This window comes from Schistocerca piceifrons, chromosome 2, assembly GCF_021461385.2.
Source record: "Schistocerca piceifrons isolate TAMUIC-IGC-003096 chromosome 2, iqSchPice1.1, whole genome shotgun sequence".
Taxonomy (NCBI): domain Eukaryota; kingdom Metazoa; phylum Arthropoda; class Insecta; order Orthoptera; family Acrididae; genus Schistocerca; species Schistocerca piceifrons.
This window is the reverse complement of record NC_060139.1, coordinates 1,073,569,536-1,073,592,876: the sequence shown is the minus strand read 5'-3', so window position 1 is coordinate 1,073,592,876 and position 23,341 is coordinate 1,073,569,536. Positions and strand designations below refer to the sequence as shown.

The following is a 23,341-nucleotide window of genomic DNA, read 5'->3' as shown; positions in this document are numbered from 1 at the left end:
TGGCGTAGGTCTCCAAACGGATATCCGAAAGCGAAGACGACCTATACATTTATTCTCGTCTCTCACACTGACGGAAATACCTGACGACTATGCATCCCCTTTCGACTCATTCCTCATATTGCATTAATGTACGCGATCACTGTTTCGCTGCTAGCAACCCTCGGAAGTTCCCGTGCATCCACGGAAACATTTTCCCCAACTCAAACAAGCCATAGCAGTCATTCTTTATCTGCTAACCAATGCAGGGTTGGGATGGAAAAGACACCATCCATATACTCTAGTACTAAACATGAAACTTGATAGCGCGAACAATTTTACACAAACTTCGACACCGGCCAATCATGTGACAGCATGCTTCCTCAATCTCTGTATCATAGCTAAACCATCAGTTCTCTATTTTGCAAGTATCATTGCGAACATGGAAAGATGACTGCACAGTACACCCATTCACAGCTAATTCTCGAACACATAACTCATCAAAGTATACCAGACAGTACTCTACATATTTCTAAGACCTCGATCATAGTACTTAAATTATGATTCATCTCTCTAAGTATGGGAGCAACAGAACATTCCCCCCATCTTAGGGTAAAAGCATGTGTGTTTGTGGAAAGGTGTAGACTATGCCCTGTTGTAGGGAAGGTAAGGATTTGACTTGGAGTACTGTGATAGCAATGGGGGAGTATGTCCAGTTGTAAGGAAGGTACAGCTGTTTCCAGAGCCACTGACGACAACTGGGAGTATTTCCGATAATTCGCTCATTCTCGAATGCTGTTCAGTTGGTAGCGATATTGTAACATTTAATTGTAACTATAATAATTAACATATATTTGAGCTGTTTCCGGAATCATTCCTCGTATGAAAAGTCCGTGGTGGTAATGATCCACGTTTCCTGTTAATAGCAGCATCCATGCGAAAGTAGAGGTCTGTTGGATTGTAGGAACGTATATGAGGTAACTTTGCCCTTGTCTAGAAGACCTGACAGCGAACTAATACTAGTATGAGTTGGGTGGCTTTCGTGATCAAGTGGAACATTGAGAAGATGGTATGATTGGGATGGAGTGTTATTCCCGCCGATGTAAATTATTCGGTTGACTGTGCACATTTCGCGTCTTTATTTAGTTGAGAGAAGATGGAGTGTGGTGTGTGGAAGATACGTTTGCCTGTTCTCTAGACATGGAAAGGACCTTAGTTGGCTTGTAAATTACGTGAGTTCGGTATTCGTGGGTGGAAATATGATTTTTCATGTGTTTGGTTCTAGTTACTCAGTGGTCTAGAGGACGCCCGACGAAACTAAGGTTTCGTGTTTGTAGAGAATTGATTTCGAGTCTATATATCAGGAATTAAGTTGCCTTAGCTGTGGGGAGGCTACTGCTGTGTAGTTGATATCGAGAAGTATAGCGAAAATTCTATAATACTATGGCGAAATTACGTGTGTTCTTGTAATCTCCGAGCCTGGAGATGTGCGTAGAAAAGCGAGCAGACAAGGAAGCAGAGACAGTAACGCCTTTGTGTCGAGGGGAAAATGATGGCGAGTGTATAGAACAATTCTGTGGGTGACTTCGGTTCGCTGATGTAAAAGGGGTGATTTTGTTTGATGGGGGATGTGAACTGTATGTTTACTAGATCGACAAGGTACTCGGTGATATATTGCTGGGATTAGATCGGTTTCACGGTCCAATTTCGGGTGCTGTACAGATGTAAAGATCACTGTTTGTCTAAAATGTGTATACATTGTATTGCAAAGTAACTGGGGCTTTCACTGCGTGAAATGTGTATATATTGTATTTTAAAGATAGCACGGTTTATGTTATGGCATGACTAGAGTGGATGACTGTGTGTCCCATGATGAGGGACATATAGTTTGAGCAGACCGATAACGATGAGGGTATGAGTGAGAATTTTTAAGTGGAAAATTATATTCGCTATAGATACTGAAGCACAGTCGTCAAGAGGAGAGGTTACCTGCACATTGATTGGCGTCAGAGTGTAGCAACAATCGTAATATTTAATTGTAGTTCCTATTGTAAATATGTTCCTGGCTTCCAATATTCTTGTGAGTCTGGTATGTATTTGATAATGTGGAGATAACTTTGTGGTTTTAACTGTCAATTGAATTTAGTGATCTGTGTAAAATAACCGCTGTAAGTTCGAGAAAGTAGAGGTGGATGGTTCTTCCAGTAATTCGGCGAGTAAATTGGGTTAGAGCAAATGATAATGTCGGATTCAGTAACATGTTTTGTACTGCGATATGGTAGCCTCTACATAGCCGTGCGGACATTTGCGTATGTTGAGAGCAGGATTGGTATAACGTGATGTGGTTTGGTCCGCGAGAAAGACTGCGTTGGACGTTATTGTGCGTTACTTTCGTAACGAGGTTCTGTTAGGGCATGAATTTCCGTGCCTTAAATGCGAGAGAAGACGAAAACTAGTACAAAAGCGCCCGTTAAGTATTTATGGACGGCTTTGGAATTTATTAGAGTTATTATTTTAGATAGAAATGTGACTTAAGTGTAAGCTTGATAACGTTACTCGATGCGTTTGCGATGGTATATACCTACGCGCGGTGTAGCATCAGTCAAACGTGACGTGTGGTCCGTTAGAAACGCTAAGGGGGAAGCAGGTTGTGCTATTGTGGAATGGAATTCTTCAGCGTCTTCGCTGGACCGCTGTTAGAGTTAGGGCAGCATGGAATGCTCCACGCGCGTGGCTATGCTTGGTGGTACGCTCTGTAAATAATCCCCACTGGTCATCAATGGCACTTCAACAAATTTCACCTGCGTTCGGCTGCAGCTCGCGGTTGCGCTCCAGCCCAATTACGTCAGCATGTGTGTCTAGGTGAACAAGTATTTGCATAGGATTTTCTCAGACATGCAGTATGAGTGAGATCTCGCCGCCTCATGCTTGTGGGAGCCGGGCGGGGGCTGTGCGCTGTTTGACAGCTGACGGCTGCACCACGACGCAGGGACTGTCTGTACGCTCTGCTGGAGAGGGGTTGACGGAGGGTGCATGTGCTCATTGATTGAATTGTTTTGCGAGCAGGTCTGTGGGATATGAGCTGTATGGATAGTTCACGATATGATAGTGTCTAGACATAAGTGTGCTGAATTATTTAGGAGGAGTATCAATGTCTGTACTTAAAATATTTGCGTAAATTAAGAGTTGTTTGTGTGTCTGCAGACTGTATTGTGACCCCAAGCATAACATGGCGAGTGTTTTGCGTCAGTGTGATAAATAAATTCGATCTCTGTATAAAATGTTCGAAAAAAAGTTGAGTGGACTCTCCCCAGCACCCTAGCGCAGCCTGAGTAATTTTAGCATAATTCTCGCCCCTACAGACCACCATCTGGGACTAGGTCATAGGAGGGGTGACAGTACGATCCGATGGCGGTAATATGTACATGTCAGTTGGACAGTAAATCTGTCGGCGGAGACAGCACCTGCAAAATAAAGACATGTGTTAAGATCTGCTTTCCCACCATTTCGCTCCACCATCTTTGATGACGTCATGCACTGTGCACATTAGTACCCGTTATAGCACGGTAGCCGCCATCATGGGTGAGTAAGGCGGTGTGGCGCTGGGTTGAAGATCGTGGTGGAGACTTTAACTACTTGATTCCAAATCCAGGTGGGTGTGGCATTGGTGAAAATTGATTCCGAGTCCTAGGTTCAATGAAGTCGAATCACGTGACTAATGCAGCAGCCAATAGGAGTGCAGCACTCTGAGGGTGGGGGAGGGTGCTGTGTCATGAGTGAACACTGCACTGATAGTGGGAAAATGTCGAACTTCTCATTTGATAATTGAATATTGAAATTTTAAATTGACCTATTGAATATGATTAAAATTGAAATGGAATTAAGTACTTACGTAATTGGTAGGTTAGATACGTGATGTGGGTGTTGGTTTAGTTAGCATATTTACAGAAGACTATGTACAGCTTGTGTATGGAGGTGACGGCCGAGGGCGTTTGTTGTAAGTGGTCGGTGGTCCGCGGGCCTGTGGTGTGGTGCGAGAGAGCGGACGATCTTGTTTAATCAACCGACCTCACCGCAGCGTCCTCTGGTGGTCACAATATGAACTAAGCCAGTTGGGCTCTGGAGCTCGTGATGGTTACATCTATTGTGTTGTGGAGCCAACACCGTGTTACTAGAGGACGCCGAAATGCACGCGTTTTAGCTCACGCAGACTGGCTTGAGGAGGGAAGAACTATACTGACGTGAATTCTGGAACATGACAAGGAATTACAATTCAGAAAGCGGACATAATTAGTTTGACACTTAACTTTAATCCATTAATGATGAACGTCGCTCTTGACGGCACATGGGTCACAATATTATCTGTTCAGAAGACATAGTAACTGAATATGGCGCCTCGCTAGGTCGTTGCAAATGACGTAGCTCAAGGCTATGCTAAACTGTCGTCTCTGCAAATGAGAGCGTATGTAGTCAGTGAACCATCGCTAGCAAAGTCGGCTGTACAACTGGGGCGAGTGCTAGGGAGTCTCTCCAGACTAGACCTGCAATATGGCGGCGCTCGGTCTGCAATCACTGATAGTGGCGACACGCGTGCCCGACGTATACTAAAGGACCGCGGCCGATTTAAAGGCTACCACCTAGCAAGTGTGGTGTCTGGCGGTGACACCACAACATCGGTTGCAGCCATCTTGAATGACGGTACTTACGTCATCACCTGATGTCCGGAGAGCGCCCTCTGGTGGCACCGACATGAACTAAGCCAGTTGGAGTCCAGACCCAGTGGCGATCGCGTATGCTTGTAATTGGTTAAATAGCAAAGACAAGTCCCTTTTTCCCTCCATTACTGTACATGAATTTGAACTTCGCACTATTTTTCTTGTGGTGGGGGTTAGGTTAGGGGAGGTGGGCCAAGTGTCCTATCTTCCCGTGATTTTCCTTGTGGTGATAAGTACGGGTGCTATGCATTATCGTGTTGGAATTTGAAGTCCGCGCCATTCTTCTTGTGGTGGGGGTTAGGTTAGGGGAGGTAGCCCAGTTGACCTTTTTTCTCGCCAAAATTCAAACTTCCCGCCAAATTCGACATCTTGAATGACGTCATCACCGCCATCTTGGATGACATCATCGCCGCCATCTTGGATAATGGTACTTTGTCCCTTTACATTCGTTGTCCCAATTCTTTAATCACCGCAAAACAGGTAGGAAGAAGTCCTACGCGACGACTCAGTAATTCAAGGACGTATTTCTTAATCTCAGAAAATCTCAGGTAAATAGTCAGCCAGACCTACTGTACGCCTCTTATACCACCTTCTACGGACTTGGCAGCTAGACTGAAACACTTCAGGATATCGAATAAGTGAAAGGATCTTGCAAGCTGGAATACGACTAATGGTTAGACTATATCTGAAATGAAATTTATTAGCAGCCCGTCGAAACTCTTCAAATTAAGTAATGCATGGAAAAATTCGGCGAATAATGTTCATCGACACAAAGTGTTGCTGTTCGCATAAGTGATTCGTTTTGAGATTATATACCATATGCGGACGAGATTTGTGTTGTCCAAACGTCTTCTGCAGTGCAGATAAGTGTAATATTTAGTATTTATTTTGTGGCTGCGGGTATAATATTGTGCTCCATTGGTGCTCAGTGAATTCAAACTAAAAATGAAGCAAAATAAATGATAATATTTCTGTTGTATAATAAAGTTATCAATTGTGTTCTCAAATACTTTTGCTACATCGTTACTGTTAAGCACACAGAATTATGGTTAGAGAAGTTACATCGTCCTAAGAAGACACATTTACGTCACTGTTTTACCAGAAATATTTATCATTTAAACTGGATACCTTTATTAGCCACATATGTCTTCAGAAAATTTAAACAGTAAATTCAGCAATGTAGCTATGAAACGTCTCTGTGAAGTCTTTTCATAAGACGCTTGTCGAATTAGGTACAACTTATTCGCTTTACTACCTGATTTTAGCTCAATTCATAAACTCTTCCAGAAAGACTGAGCACTCAAATAAGGCGTATTGAACAATATATGTGTGTTTTAATGTGGAGTTTCGGTTTTGTTTTGTGGGAAACACTGAGTTGGTCATCGTCTGCTGGGAGCAGACGATGTTGCTTCTCGTTCGAAGGAGAGCACAGGATGACCAACTTAAGTTTCGAATACCTGAACAGAGAGGTTTACCCATCTTAGTCAAAGACTGTTTTTGTGTGTGAGGTTGGTAACGGAGGGCTACCTCTCTGGTAGCTTCCGCTGCACGGGGAACTAGGTAATCTCGAAAGAGAAAGGGGCGACTCTTCGGTGAACGCTTGGTGAATACGGATCGTAGCTCTTAAAGGGGGTTTCAAGTGATAGGAAGCAGGTTGAGTTAGGACTTCGTTATGTTTAAGAGTTGAAATACTGAAGAACTTCAGCTTAACTGAAGCGTGTGATGCGAGTATGATTTTTAATCTTTCATTAGTGGAAGTTGCGTTTGTCTTTGTGTGTCGATTTTGTGCCACGTGTTTGGTAATAAATGACCCTTCTGGTCCACCACGGCACTACAATAGACCTTATTTAACAGTCTGCTTGTTTAATGAGCCCTAATTTCTACAAGAATATCTGTTCTTTCGTGCACTTTCTACAAAGCGGCACAACAGTTTGAGTCAGAATGCACCACGTGCTGTAGTTCGGCAGTTTGTAGGCAGCAGGCGCAGTTAGTATGTTGAATAATTATCGCACAACCTCGTCCATTGGTTAAACCTCTGTCCAGAATAGTGCATGCATAGAATCGTAATGCGAATCTCACTGGTACGAATGCAAAAGGAGATGATAGTATCATTGTCTCCCACCCCCGTTCTCTGCGTTTCTTCTTGCTGTAGTTAAATTGTGCTCTGTTCCATTCTCACGTAATTCTTACTAAAATATTTCTAGTCAGCCACCAGTTAGGTGTAGCTGGTATGTGCAACCAAACACTTAGTTACAATAAACAATCGACGTGAAAGATAAATTCTGTGGTGTTGATCTTACCCACTTACTTCGATTTCCAATACTGAATTAATCAAGTTACTTCATGCACGATATGGAGTGCTATTTATCTGGCTACTTAAGGAAATTTGAATAGTGGTAATTAAATTCTTAAAGTAATTAAACTAATAATTTTCCAGCTCCGTTTTCTTCTAAATGGATAGGAAGCGCTTGGGCTGGTGGCGACCCTGAATTTCGGAAATTTTATCATTATTTGTGTGAGAGAAGCAGCGAGAAATGCGAGATAACGTATATGGCTCCATGAGAAACGTCGTAAATATAGTAATACGTTACAGCCTTGTGTCATGCGGAATAAAAAGTGTGAGTACATAACGGGATGAAGTACTTACATTGGTTTCGTCCCCTTGAGACACAGAAACGTGTCTGCAATAATGGCTGGAATTAAGTGGAAGAACACGGTTGCAATAAGGTACAGCGACTTCTGCTTGAACATAAATCCGTAGCCGTACCAGATGCTTTTTATGCTGGGAAAATGTTTGGCGTAAAATATGTAGCCGAGTATGGTACCCCAGGTCACTGGATGGCGAGCAGTTGATACACAATTGTAGACGAGCGGCTGAGCTGCTGGCAGTTGTGTAAGATTTTGCATTCTGTGTCTGGACCTGCAATAAATGAGACAACATCGACAAAAAATGAAAGTGGACCGTTCGCTATTTTTGATTACTAGTAATGTGTGGGTAACATTTTAAACAGATTTGCCACATTTGTTCTCTTCATCTCCTAACGAATGTGCCACTGATGGTGCACACGGTAATGAACTCAGTCACTATAACAATCTATGTACATGGGTACATTAAAGATAAATTACAATAAAATTCCACTGTTAAAAGAATTACACAAAAACAATTCGTAGTATTCGGGAAGCAAATCACCAACAAGAAAAGATAACCTCTTATGCGAAGAAATTATCTAACGGGTAAATAAGTGCGAAGAAAAGTCGGCAAATTTGCTCGGAAGAGAATATAGAATGCACCCTGAAAAATATGGCTTACTATGATTGTTATTGCTTCTCACTTACTCTGAAAGGAAGCTACTGTCGGAATCCAGAACGAATTGATCTGATACGATCGTGGAGAGTTCTCACCAATAACCGCGAACTGCTACGCCACAGACATCGTAACGTGAGTCTTCCAGGGCGCCACGTCGCTCATTCGGGAAGAACCATGAGGCTGGGGGAATAGCACAGATGGTACTACCCCGCCAAGGCTGAACTCTCACATTCCTGTTTGGTGGCTCAAAGGTATCCGTACCATAGCCAGCAAGCAGCTGACTCTCGCCATTTGTCCATGGAGATATGAAATGAAGCATGGTGAAAGAGGAGAAACTTTTCTCTCTTAATGATGCAAGTTGGTTCCAGCGGGTCCAGGAAACTTGGGATGGCAGAGGTATTTCTTGTATCCTGTGACGAAGCGTGATGAAACACACTTTTACAACAGAACTGTTACAATAACTAAATAAAGCAAGCTTCTAAAAGGAGCCCCTTGAGTAAGAGGTAGCAAGTTCAATATTTAGTAAGGCTAATTTGAAATTTTTGTGTTAACAGTTGTAACAGGAATGATATTAGCTGCTAATAACTCACTACGTGCATCAGGAGGGTGACGTGCAATGAATGTCCGCGATGCTATGGGATGTTTGTATAATGCTTCACAAAATGGACATCGTCGACATTCAATAAATGTTCGAAACAAACCAGCAACTTGCGCCATGAACAGCTAACGAACAATGGCGCGCTTCGATGATCACGAAGATTAGCATCATCATGACAGAAGGCGAACTCCTTGGGAGCTGCAAACATTCAGCTAGATATCAGCCCTCAAAGAATGCATATGGAATGATACCTGTGTAACGGGTGATGAAAACTGAGGGAATGTGGTGGCATGAAACCGAAAGTGAAAGAGTCTGGCGTGGAACTTATCGTGGAACTGGCTATCCTTTAAGGTGTAGCTGCAGAATGTGCGACAATATGTTTTATAGGCACGAAAAACACAAAGTATCAGAGGTTGAATTTGTCCAGTGGTTCCAGGTGTTATGCACTGCACTGTTACACACCGTTCAGTAGGGGTAGTTTGCTCTAAAGGAGTATGCAAACCAAGAATGAAGCAAAAGCAAGTTTCTTTGACCAGCTATTGTCCAAAACAGTGCTCATACACTTATTGAAGTTCGTCTACGCCCATTTTCAAGTCTTGCTTGGTGTGAGTTAAATATTCCCCACTTCCCTTGCAAGATAACGCACACGAGAAACAATCATTGGGGAGAGACTCTCCAACTTCTCGCACCACAATAAATGACTTTCAAGACAATCTACCACCAGATTAAAGTCGGCATAATTGTATATGAATGCGTTGAGGCATTAAGGTTAGCAGATATTGATAGAAATCTCTTGGTACGTCTAATTTCCACGGTACCTCTCACAGACACGTCCTCTTCAAATCTCCAATTGTCGGAGTTGAAAACAAATTCCTTAATGAACGATAGGATACTGTTGTTTATCTCATCTACAACTTTTCGGGCCGGTTCCGCAGTTTGCTATGCATCGCCAAGGTGACGCTTTGTTTGAAATTTCGTTTTCTTACGTCATTCAATTCTGTAGCACATTTTGAAGTTAAGCAACCGTCCATTGCTTCACTTGAAATCACTGTAATCTATGACGTGCGTAACGTAGTGGCTCGGTAGCACGCACATCTAACGTCGATCGGTTGTAGAATTTTGGAACACGTATTATGTTCGAGTATAATGACTTTTCTGGAGACTAGAAATCTACGCTGTAGAAATCAGCATGGGTTTCGAAAAAGAAGATCGTGTGAAACCCAGCTCGTGTTATTCGTCCACGAGACTCAGAGTTCCATAGACAGGGGTTCACAGATAGATGCCGTGTTTCTTGACTTCCGCAATGCGTCCGAAACAGTCCCACACAGTCGTTTAATGAACAAAGTAAGAGCATATGGAATATCAGACCAATTGTGTGATTGGATTGAAGAGTTCCTAGATGACAGAACGCAGCGTCTCATTCTCAATGGAGAGAAGTCTTCCGAAGTAAGAGTGATTTCAGGTGTGCCGCAGGGGAGTGTCGTAGGACCGTTGCTATTCACAATATACATAAATGACCTTGTGGACAACATCGGAAGTTCAGTGAGGCTCTTTGCAGGTGATGATGTGGTATATGGAGAGGATGTAACAATGGAAAATTGTAAAATTGTACTGAAATGCTGGAGGATATGCAAGGAATTGACGCATGGTGCAGGGAATGGCAATTGAATCTCAATATAGACAAGTGTAATGTGCTGCGAATACACAGAAAGAAAGATCCTTTATCATTTAGCTACAATATAACAGGTCAACAACTGGGAGCAGTTAATTCCATAAATTATCTGGGAGTAGGCATTAGGAGTGATTTAAAATGGAATGATCATATAAAGTTGATCGTCGGTAAAGCAGGTGCCAGACTGAGAGTCACTGGAAAAATCCTAAGGAAATGCAGTCCGAAAACAAAGGAAGTAGGTTACAGTACACTTGTTCGCCCATTGCTTGAATATTGCTCAGCAGTGTGGGATCCGTAGCAGATAGGGCTGTTAGAAGAGACAGAGAAGATCCAATGGAGAGCAGCGCGTTTCGTTACAGGATCATTCAGTAATCGCGAAAGCGTTACAGAGATGATAGATAAACTGCAGTGGAAGACTTTGAAGGAGAGACGCTCAGTAGCTCGGTAAGGGCTTTTGTTGAAGTTTCGAGAACGTACCTTCACCGAGGAGTGAAGCAGTATATTGCTCCCTCCTACGTATCTCTCGCGAAGAGACCATGAGGATAAAATCAGTGAGATTAGAGCCCACATGGAGGCATACGGACAATCTTTCTTTCCACGAACAATACGAGACTGGAATAGAAGGGAGAACCGATAGCGGTACTCAAAGTACCCTCCGCCACACACCGCCGGGTGGCTTGCGGAGTATGGATGTAGATGTAGATGTAAATTATATCGTGCGGCCTTGAAAGACGGCAACACAGTTTTTGTAACAAGTGCGCCTTGTCCTCCCTTGATTACTCGTAGTTTTTCTTATGTACTACTGTACAGGGTCATATCGCTTTTTTTTTTTTTTTTTTTTTTTTTTTTGCTGTGCTGCGGATGATCTTCTATACATGTAATTATGTTTAGTGCTCCTTGAACAACGATTGTCATGCACTTGATTTCACTGGAAACGGCATTTGTGGCTCCATGTCCGAGAAGAATGATGAACGTAACGGTTCGATTCTTATTTCAATATCACTTTCACTTATTAAGCACCTATCGCTATCATTTTACTCCTCATGTACACTGCCCGCACAGTCGAGCGCATACGACACCACACATCCCTCTGGTTAATCTAGCAGAAACGTTAATATTTCATCTGCCACTTCTTTCTAACTCGGTGAAATTCCTTGTGCTCATTTCTAATGAAATGTCAACAACAGCAACCGATGTTGTAGATTTCACTTTGTTTTTCGTTGCCATTGCTCTGCCTCATATCGACAACAGTAGCCCCGTGGCTCCGTTGTGAGTTACTCGTCGACTAAACAATTCAAGGACACTCGGCAGCCTCATGCTGTTCTCATTGTGTGATAAATACGTGGAGCGTCGAATGCCGTAAACATCACAGTCCTTTTGGGACCTTGTATTCAATGGGTTATCTTCACATCTTGGTAACTGCAAACCGTTTGTCCTAGAAAATACACTACTAGCCATTAAAAATGCTACACCGTGAAGATGACGTGCTACAGATGCGAAATTTAACCGACAGGAAGTAGATGCTGCGATTTGCAAATGATTAGCTTTTCAGAGCATTCACACAAGGTTGGTGCCGGTGGCGACACCTACAACGTGCTGACAGGAAAGTTTCCAACCGATTTCTCATACACAAACAGCAGTTGACCGGCGTTGCCCGGTGAATCGTTGTTGTGATGCCTCATGTAAGGAGGAGAAATGCGTGCCATAACGTTTCCGACTTTGATAGAGGTCGGATAGTGGCCTATCGCGACATCGCTGCTCGCGTTGGTCGCGATCCAATGACTGTTAGCAGAATAAGGAATCGGTGGGTTCAGGAGGGTAATATGGAACGCTGTGCTGGATCCCAACGGCCTCGTATCGCTAGGAGTCGAGATGACAGGCATCTTATCCACATGACTGTAACGGGTCGTGCAGCCACGTCTCGATCCCTGAGTCAACAGATGGGGACGTTTGCAAAACAACAACCATGTGCACGAACAGTTGGACGACGTTTGCAGCAGCATGGGGTATCAGCTCGGAGACCATGGCTGCGGTTACCCTTGACGCTGCATCTCAGACAGGAGCGCCTGTGATGGTGTACACTATGACGAACCTGGATGCACGAATGGCAAAACATTTTTTCGGATGAATCCAGGTTCTGTTTAATCACGATGGTTGCATCCGTGCTTGGCGATATCGCGGTGAACGCACATTGGAAGCGTGTATTCGTCATCTCCATACTGGCGTTCACCCAGTGTGATGTTATGGGGTGCCATTGGTTACCCGTCTCGGTCACCTCTTGCTCGCATTGACGACACTTTCAGCAGTGGACCTTACATTTCAGATGTGTTACGACGAGTGGTTCTACCCCTCATTCGATCCCTGCGAAACCCTCTATCTCAGCAGGATAATGCACGGCCGCATGTTGCAGGTCCTGTACAGGCCTTTCTGGATACAGAAAATGTTCGAGTGCTGCCCTGGCCAGCAGATTCTCGAGATCTCTCACCAATTGAAAACGTGTGGTCAATGGTGGCCGAGCAACTGCCTCGTCACAATACGCCAGTCACTACTCTTGATGAACTGTGGTATGGTGTTGAAGGTGCATGGACAGCTGTACCTGTACACGCCATCCAAGCTCAGTTTCTCAATGCCCAGGCGTATCAAGGCCGTTATAAAGGCGAGAGGTGGTTGCTCTGGGTACTGATTTGTCAGGATCTATGCACCGAAATTGCGTGAACATGGAATCACATGTCAGTTCTAGTATATTTGTCAAATGAATACCCGTTTATCATCTGCATTTCTTCTTGGTTTAGCAATTTTGATGGCCACTAGTGTATGTCGAGGAGCAGGGAGGAGGAACTGGCATTGTGCTACGAGGTGAGGAGCTCTCATGCAGCCGAATAAACTAAGCGAGCTGTTTGTTGTGAAGGGCTGTTGGTGGCGCAGCCGCGGGTGTTGCTTATGGCGAAGACGGCAGGACAACTCTGCGGGCAGCAGGAGCGGCGGCGGTCACGCCAGGCGTTTCCCGTCGTGGACAGTTGAAGCGGTTCTTGATCCTTCGGAGTCCGGGACGTGTCTGGTCTTATCTACCGCTGTCGCTAGAACTTCACAGAGTGTCTTGGCCCTCCGAAGAAGGTGGAGTTCGCAGCACGATGTTCTGCCTCCCGCGCACGCGATGATGCGGTCTTCTCGTTCTTCTAGCTCCTCGGTTTCCGTCTATAGAGGCTGCCTATGCAGCGAGGGGCTATGCACATCTTGTTGCGACGCTGCGCTGAATCTTTCAGCTCAATGTCCTTTCCTTTGGTCCCTGCATTATTTTCGAATAAAATGTACGGGCAGTCGTTCCGAATCGGATCGGTCATGCAGGTGTGGGACTTTCACGATATGGTGGAGTGGTCCGGATAGGAAGCCTCTTGGTAGATGCGGAGCCAGACTGAGAGCACGATTCTGCAGATAATGGAGCTTCTTCGTGTGTTCTTCAGCTCCGTTCCCTGACGACGACTGCGGTGTACTCAGTTATAGAGGAAAGGTGACAGTTTGTAGTAATTGACGGGAAGTCATCGAGTAAAGCATGAGGGATATATAACTTTCCCCAAGGAAGTGGTATGCGCCGTCAATTGTTCCTCGTCTACATAAACGATTTCGGAGAAAATCTGAGAAGGACTCTTAGATAGTTCTTAAACCCTCAATTGTTCCTCATCTACATAAACGATTTAGAAGACAATCTGAGAAGGATTCTTAGATAGTTCTTAATCCCTCAATTGTTCCTCATCTACATAAACGAATTAGGAGACAATCTGTGAAGTACTCTTAGATAGTTCGCAGATGATCCTTGTGGTGTCACCGCCAGACACCACACTTGCTAGGTGGTAGCCTTTAAATCGGCCGCGGTCCGTTAGTATACGTCGGACCCACGTGTCGCCACTATCAGTGATTGCAGACCGAGCGCCGCCACACGGCAGGTCTAGAGAGACTTCCTAGCATTCGCCCCAGTTGTACAACCGACTTTGCTAGCGATGGTTCACTGACTACATACGCTCTCATTTGCCGAGACGATAGTTTAGCATAGCTTTCAGCTACGTCATTTGCTACGACCTAGCAAGGCGCCATTATCAGTTACTATTGATATTGAATCATGTACGGTCAAGACTGAAGTTCACCATTAATGGATTAGTTAAGTATTCCACCAGCTACGTCCGTTTTTCTAGATTCTAATTTCCTTGTCCTGTTCCAGACCTCACGCCAGCCTGCGTGAGCTAAAACGCGTGCCTTTCCGCCTCCTTCTAGTAACACGGTGTTGGCTCTCCTGCCAACCGAAACAATCCTGTCATTTAAGGTCTTATAAACTGATCAGATGATCAAAACAAATTCCTAAACTATTTAGACAAGATATCCCTACGCTATGACAAGTGGCAATGGACTCTAAATACTAAAAAGTGTTAAGTCTTCCACATACCAAAATGTATGTGCTGAATTTCTGTTGCACGACAAATCACACAAATCTAAAGGCTGTAAAGTCAACTAAAAACTTATGGATTACAATTTCGAATAACTTAAGCTGCAACGACCACATAGTTAATGTTGTGGGTAAAGCAAACCAAAGATTGTTACTTATTGGCGGAACACTTACAAAGTGCAAAAGGTCTACTGAAGAGACTGGCTATACTATGCTTGCACGTCTTCCTGTTGAGTATTGCTGCGTGGTGTGGGATCCGGAATGGATAGCATCGACGGAGGACGTCGAAAATGTTCAAAGAAGGGTAGCTCGTTTTGTGCTACCGCGATATAGGGGAGTAAGCACCACGGATATGATACGTGAATTCGGGTAGCAGTTATTACAACAAAGACGATTTTCGTTGCGGCAGGATTTTCTCATGAAATACCAATGTCTATATTTCTCCTCAGGGTGGGAAAATATTTTCTTGGCGCCCACTTACATAGGGAGGAATGATCGTCATAACAAAATAACAGATACGAGAGCTCGCACAGGAAGTTTTAAATGTCGTTCTTTCCACGCTGTGTTTGAGACTGGAACGGTAGAGAAATAGCTTGAAGATTGTTCGACGAACCCTCTACTAGGCACTTAATTGTGAACAGCAGAGCAATCATCCAGATGTAGACGTACGTAGATGTACGACGATACCCCATCCCTGACTGGACGAGCGTTTGGCGAGTCATTCATGCGCTCTTCCTGTCCAATTTCGCTCGGTCGACGTGGTATGTGGTCACTAACGAGAAATTTCCGATCCGACGCTGGCTCTATGCCATTCCACTCACCTCACAAACGCTCCCATGTTCCTCCGTTGCGCGACAGTAGACACGGACGAATACTGACCGAACTGTGGACTTGCAAGCGAGTGCTAAAAACTGGTCCGCCAGACACTGCGTCCTGCGTCCCCTCCTCCCTTGCCTCGATTGTGCCCATGGACCTCTTTCATCCCAACGACGTCTATTTCTCGATGACCTGGATGAATGTGGTCTACTGGGTAAAGAGAATGGCGATACATTACATGTATCACGACGGCGGAAAGAAAGACCTAAATTTGCGGCAATGCATGATGGACGAGTTCATTGTATTAACGAACAGAACGCAATAGTGGTACCTTTTTGCTAACTATTTGGGGTCTTGATTCTGTTGGCCTGGTGTGAGAAGAAGCTGAATGTTTCCACGATCCCCATACGGTAACGTTCTCTGACTGTGTGCAGCGTCCCCGGACACCGACGGTTGACGACTGATGGTGACTGTTGAAATGACGACCGCCTCTTCCTGGTCTCCCGCTTCGATAAGGTGATCACAGCAGGCAAAATGGATCCTTTTAGTTCGCTTGATTCTTCGTTTTTGCCGTATGGGTTCATTTTATTGTTGATTTTTAAAGTGCAAAAAAAGAATTGTGACGGAGCACCTCAGCGGAGGGAGGGGGCAGACATCTCTCGGAATCCGAGCCCTGCTCGCCTCGCCTCCACCATCATGGCGCTGACTGTGCCGTTTTTGTTTTAGCCTGCGGCGCGCATGCAGATTGGCGCCTCATGCGGCGAGTGTTTCCTTTTGTTGGTTTCTTCCTTCTGTGCTGTTGTTGTAGTCTTCAGGCCACTACTCTTTCCTGTGCATCCCTCATCATCTCCGAACATCTAATGCAATCTACGATCCTCTTAATCTGCTTACTGTATTCATCTCTTGGTCTCCGAGATTTTTATGCCCGCCGCCCCCACGCTTCTATCCAATATTAAATTAATTGTTGAGCCCTTGATGCTTCAGAATGTGTCCTACCAACCGATCCCTTCTTTTAATCAGGTGTTACCGTAAAGTTCTTTTCCCCCAATTCTGGTCAATAACTCCTCGTTAGTTACGTGATCTACCCATTTGATCTTCAGCATTCTTTTATAGCATGACATTTCAAAAGCTTCTATTCTTTTTTTCTCTACACTGTTTATCGTCATATTTTACTTGCATACATGGCCACACTCCAAATACTTTCCGAAAGGACTTCTTGACACTTAAATCTATACTCGATGTTAACAAATTTCTCTTCTTCAGAAACGCTTTCCTTGCCATTGCCAGTCAACATTTTATATCCGCTCTACTTCGACCATCATCAGTTATTTTGCTCCCCAAATAGCAAAACTCCTTTACTATTTTAAGTGTTTCATTTCCCAATCTAATTCCCTCAGCATCACCCGACTTAATTCGACTACATTCCATTATCCTCGTTTTACTTTAGTTGATGTTATATCCTCCTTTCAAGACACTGTCCATTCCGTTCAACTGCTCTTCCAAGTCCTTTGCTGTCTCTGATAGAATTACATTGTCATCGGCGAACCTCAACGTTTTTATATCTTCTCCCTGGACTTTAATACCTACTCCAGATGTTCCTTTTGTTTCCTTTACTGCTTTCTCAATATACAGATTGAATAACATCGGGGAGAGACTACAACCCTGTCTCACTCCCTTCCCAACCACTGCTTCCCTTTCATGTCCCTCGACTCTTATAACTGCCATCTGGTTTCTGTACAAATTGTAAATAGGCATTCGATCCCTTTATTTTACCCCTGCCACCTTTAGAATTTGAAAGAGAGCATTCTAGTCAACATTGTCAAAAGCTTTCTCTAAGTCTACAAATGCTAGAAACATAGGTTTGCGTTTCCTTAATCTTTCTTCTAAGATAAGTCGTAGGGTCAGTATTGCCTCACGTGTTCCAACATTTCTACGGAATCCAAACTGATCTTCCCCGAGGTCGGCTTCTACCAGTTTTTCCATTCGTCTGTAAAGAATTCGCGTTAGTATTTTGCAGCCGTGACTTATTAAACTGATAGTTCGGTAATTTTCCCATCTCTCAACGCCTGCTTTCTTTGGGATTGGAATTATTATATTCTTCTTGAAGTCTGAGGGTATTTCGCCTGTCTCATACATTTTGATCACCACAATATTGGCTGCTAATGGCAACAGGGGACGAGACTGGGGGGTACGCAGTGGTGATCGCATCATGAGGCTGCCGATCATAGCTCAACTACTTAGTCGACGACTATGTCAACAACAGAGCCACAGTGCTAGTGATCTTGATAGAAAGCAGAGCAATGACAACCGTAAACAAGGCAAACATTGCATTATATCTACAGCATCAGTTACCGAAGTTGATACTTTGTCAGAAAGGAACCCAGGAATTTTGTAGAGTAAGGGAGACGTGACGGATGAAATGTTAGCGTTTCTGCAAGATGTGCCAGAGGAATGTGCGGTGTCGTATACGCTCGACTGTGAAGACAACGTACATGAGGACCACAATGATGGTAATGCACATTTAGCAATTTAAAGTGATACTGAAAGAGTTGTCGACGCATGTAATTTATCATCCTTGCTGCACAGGGGGCCACAAATACCGTCTCCAGTGAAACGTAGTAAAAGACAATAATTGTCCAAGGAACGGGTACTAAATATAATTATGTACATGGAAGATCTGTCGTAGCATACAGTCAGTTCCACAAGAAAGTGTAGACCCTAATTTTAAACGTAGCGTAGCGATTGGATTGACTATTAGGTAATTGTGCAATTAGTAATAACATGTATTTTTGTGTAAACATATATTTATAATAGTGCCTTTTATTTCATACAGATAACAGCGTACACTCTCTTGTGGGACTGACTGTAGTAAGAAAACAGTTATGAATAAGTTCGCAGCAATTCATAAGAAAAACTGCTGATATACAAGGCAGGATAGGCGCCCTTGCTACAAAAACTGGTGTTTGCAGGTTTCAAGGATACTCGATACCATTTACGGGATTTTTATGATAGTGACCTACTACGTTATGCACATCAATTTGCGCGCGACATAGATTACAGTGATTTCAATAGGTGGTTGCATAACTTCAAACAGCGCTACGGAATTGGAAGACCTATGACGATGAAATTTCAAAGCATCAAGTTGACATCTGTACATGAGAAAAACAAACGTACATGAGATAAACAAACGTATTCCACTGTTCAGTAGGGAATATGTTTTTAACTGAGATTTGAAGAGGACATTCATATGAGAGGTACCCTGGAAACCAGAGCTACCAACAGAGTTGTATCAAGATAAGGCAACATCAATGTCTTTAACGCATTCGTATACAATTATGCCGACTGTTAATCTGGGTGGTAATGGCTCTAAAGCTATTGTTCTGCGAGGTGCTCTGCCTCCTGCAATTGTTTCTCGTGCGCCTGATCTTACAAAGGCAGTAGGGAATATTTAACTCACAGGAAGCAAGATTGGGAAAATGAGCGTGAAAGTACAACTATGGTTTGAGCACTGCTTTTGGACAATAGCTGGTCAAAATAACTTGCTTTTGCTTTGTTGCTGGTATGCACATAAAAATTATACTCCTTTAGAGCAAATTATCCGTCCTGAACACTGCGTGATATTGCAATCCATACCATATGAAACCACTAGACAAATTCAGCTTCTGTATGTTCGTTTTTCCGTGAATATGAAACATATTATGGCACGATCTGCAGCTACACCTTAAACTGTAGCCAGTTTCACGGTGAGCTCCACGACAGACTGTTTCACGTTCGGTTACATGCCGTCACATTCCAACAGTTTTCATCATCCCGTTACACCAATATGATTCTGTAGGCATTCTTTAGGAGCTGATACGTAGCTGAACGTTCTGCGCGATTTGTATCTCCCAAGGAGTTCGCCTTCAGTCTTGATGGTGCGAACCCTTGTGATCACTGTGACACGCCATTTTTCATTAGATGTTCGTGGTGCTAGACAATGTTTTGTTCTGAACATGTCTTGAGTGTTGACTATATTCATTTTATGAAGTCTACTACATATATACCATATAAGTTTGATGTCTGTACCTGCGGCACACTCTTTTCTACCTTCATTCCTGATGCACATGGTGAGTCATTAAAAGTTTATATTTTCCCTATCAAAATTGTTAACACAGTATTTTCGAGTGAGACTTACTAAAGACTGAACTTGCGACCTTGCACTCAAGGAGTAGATGTCAATAGTAGTGCCCACGTGCTTCAAGGCAATCGATTCTGACTGATGGCCTCACCAGTTTGGTCCCTTAGGAGTCACACACGCAATCGATTCCCTTCTGCAGCTCATGGCCATTGCGGCCTCAACATATGAAGAACTCACCAGGTGTCCCAGGCGCAGGCGACGGTTGCGTTGGCGACCACGTCAGCGGGCACGCCGTCCGCCATCGCGCTCGTGTCCACGAGGCTGGAGTGCAGAACCCCCAGTGCTGCGCCGGCAGCCAATGCGCTGGGTCCGTACATGTTCCCCACCCACAGCGCCACCGGCTCCTGGTACGTAGCCATCACTGTAGGCACACACAAGTTTCAACCTGGCTCACAAATGTGCATCACTAAGCGGCAAGTGCTCTGTAGCTGATCGAACTGGAAATAGTGTGGTCGCCGAGGCAAGGATGGGGTAACGGAGGGGGCGAAATGATATGGAACTGGGATTCGATACATTATTCACACTAGTTTTCAGGTTACCAGGATTTTCTATTTTAGTTTCACAAATGTACTGGCTGCATATAACACGAGGGTGAGTCAAATGAAAACCCTAAATTTGTAATAACAAATCGAAATTTCGCGCCGTTAACCCGTAAGTTGGTAAGCGTGCTACAAACAGCGTGCATAAACTCCTGTAGGTGGCAGCATAGTGCAGATGCGCACATACCGTCGAAGTGTCAGTATAAAGATGGCCGCCCCACTTGCGACTTGCCCCAAGGAAGAAAGCGTTCTGTTATTCGGTTTTTGCGTGGTGAAGGTGTGAAACGTATTGAAATTCATCGACGAATGAAGGTTCAGTACGGTGATGCATGTGTGTCACAGCAGCAAGTCTACGGATGGAGTACGAAGTTCGCAAATGGTGTGACTTCAGTGGAAGATGCTCCTCGTCCAGATAAGGCAAAACGAGTTGTGACTCCACAGAACACTGCAGCAGATGAAGCCATTGTGATGGAAAACCGCCAAGTGACACTGAATGGCATTGACAGATTAGTCATGGATCAGCACACCACATTGTGCATGATGTACCCCACTTTCACAAAGTGTGTGCAAGATGGGTGCCACGTCAGCTGAAATGAGAGAATGAAGTGTTGATGCTTCTGAAGAACTTCTTCGGCGCTTTGAACGAGAAGGTGATGGCTTCCTTGCAAGAATCGTTACTGGGGACGAAACCTGGGTTCACTTCCACCAACAGGAAACGAAGAGAGCGAACAAGGAATGGCGTCATTCCTCATCACCAAAACCAAAGAAGTTTCGAACAGAACCATCAACAGGAAAGGTTATGCTGACTCTTTTTTGGGGCGAAAAAAGGCGACATTTTGGAGCATTACATGCCAAGAGGGACCACTGTCAGCAGTGCATCATACACAGACCTCATAAAAATCATCTGCGGCCTGTAATCAAATCAAAGCCACGTGATTTGCTGTCAGCAGGGTACTTTTGCACTATGACAATGCAAGGCCCCACACTGCCCGTACAACAGTTGCAACAATCACAGACCTGCATTTTGAGTGTCTTCCGTATCCACCACACTCACCAAACCCTGCCCCAAGTGATTTACATATGTTTGGACTACTCAAAGATGCAATGGGAGGAAAGAAGTCCCGTTCTGATTAAGAGGTACTGAAAGGTCCCTGTTGGATTCCTTTCATGTTAATTTCTTAAATCTGTTGTCATTTACGGCATAAATCCCTATCTAAATTTACTGTGGTGTTTCTGACTATCTGGGAGGAGACTGAGCAGTGAAACGTGTTACTTTTACACATAAACAAGAACGATCTGTCACACTACTACACAGTTTATATGTAATTCATGTCACACAGTCTCATTCGGAACCTACATCTGCTTTCTTTTATATACTGTATATGATAAGATACTGTCATCCCCCTTCCCTTCTGTGTGAGAGGATGAATGAGCAAATGTATTTCTAGTTGCATGCTTGATGGTAGCAGACAAGCCTGTCTGCTAGAGAACAATAGGACCAACGTCGGAACAGGTAGCTACGCTTTCTAAAAGCAGAGAGGTTTCTATTCTTAGTATAGTCTGTCCGTCCCTTGTCATGTTGGTATAGCAAGCTGCCTCTCTGGTCACTTCCGTTTGTATATGTTAAGCACGCTCGGTAGTGGCCCAGGTCAGTCTGTCCGCGTCGAGCATCTGAAGTGGTTAGATCTCCGGCTAAGCGCGTGTCTGCTAAGTCCGTAGGACAATGGATTTCTTAAGTTCAGCCTAACTGAAAATTTAATCGCCTTTATTCCAGGTTTAGCTCTAAAATATCTAATGTTATTTTACATTGCAACGCAGTGTATTTCAAGTGTGAAGTTCGGAATATCTTCCAGTAGTTGCTTTGTCACGACTTTTTGAGCAAAGTGGAACCACTTGTTGATCAGTCACTGTAACTAAGATCATCAATGTTAAATGCGAATGTGCGTGAGATTATAACGTCTAGTCTTGACAATATTTTCCAATATACCTACTTTTCTTTATGTTCAACCCACGTGGGGTGTACTTTGTGAGACCAGTACCACGTGCTTATACAATTGTTTGACCCATCAGGTTAATAGTAAGACGTTAGTAACCAGTTCGAGGTTTTTCTTTCGTAAACTGATTTTCGATCTAATTTATTTTAATCAACAAAATTACTGTGGAGTTACACTCTTTGTGTAAAGCAAGTTGACCACGCGAAGCATGTGGTGTAATCATCAAAGTAGCCTTCAGCTATTCTTTTCGGGAAGGTTTCACAGAGAGTTAGTATGAATTTAGTATACCAGTGTGTGGTAATTACATGATGGACAGGACTGTGCTACGAACATAACTTCTTTGGGTGAAAATTGAATCGGTTGGTAGTGGTTAATTTCCTCTTGCATATGTTTCAACGTTCTTCGTGTGTTATTTTATGAATGCAGTGTTGTATGCAGTCTCCCAATCTTGGCTCCATATTTGATGTGCTCTGTAAGACCACAAACTCACATTTTCACAATCCTAAATAAGGCACCAGTTTAGTTATGAATCAAGTTTAATATGCTGAAATTTCAATGATCAGTGTTAAAATAAAATTCCAAATATAAACTGATTTATTTCTTTTTATTTCGGTCCTCTTTATATATATATATATATATATATATATATATATATATATATATATATATATATATATCACCGGTTGTCATATGACGATTAAAATATTATAATTAATGTTAGTCTGGTTGTGAATTTGGTAAGCTAGACTGGATACCTGGTGAAACAGTTGTTCAGTAATGCAAGGTTAACTTCCCCAGACAGCTCACAGCTTTTAACCCACTTTTATGGCCTTGAATGTCAGCACCGCTTACACCTCAAAATAATGCAACAACATTACACATGGCGACCCTGTTCTGTGGTTCCGCTGGTCTCTGGAATCTCTGAAACGTTAGATTGCGAGCGTTGTATAATCTTAATTTTTTTTTTTCCCTGCAGCGCTCAAACAACTTCTGCGTTGTTTCTGAGCAGACTTTCAAATGAGTCACGGCGTTGTTGAAAAGCATTGTTTGCCTTGTTCTTTTGTTTTCTATATTTGTGTGTTTTATATGTGTGTGTTTTTTTTCTCGCTTGT

General features: G+C 43.6%; 1 protein-coding gene across 3 annotated transcripts in view; it reads right to left on the bottom strand.

Annotated features, from left to right (window-relative positions):
• LOC124777360 (fatty acyl-CoA reductase 1-like) overlaps positions 1 to 23,341 on the bottom strand; it is a 246,019-nt gene that overhangs the window by 51,796 nt on the left and 170,882 nt on the right. For all 3 annotated transcript variants that reach the window (XM_047252737.1, XM_047252734.1, XM_047252736.1), the window contains 2 exons: positions 19,874 to 20,057; positions 7,339 to 7,611 (listed from right to left, as the gene is read on the bottom strand). In XM_047252737.1, the coding sequence (XP_047108693.1) occupies positions 7,339 to 7,611; positions 19,874 to 20,057 (457 nt within the window). The remainder of the gene's footprint in view (positions 1 to 7,338; positions 7,612 to 19,873; positions 20,058 to 23,341) is intronic.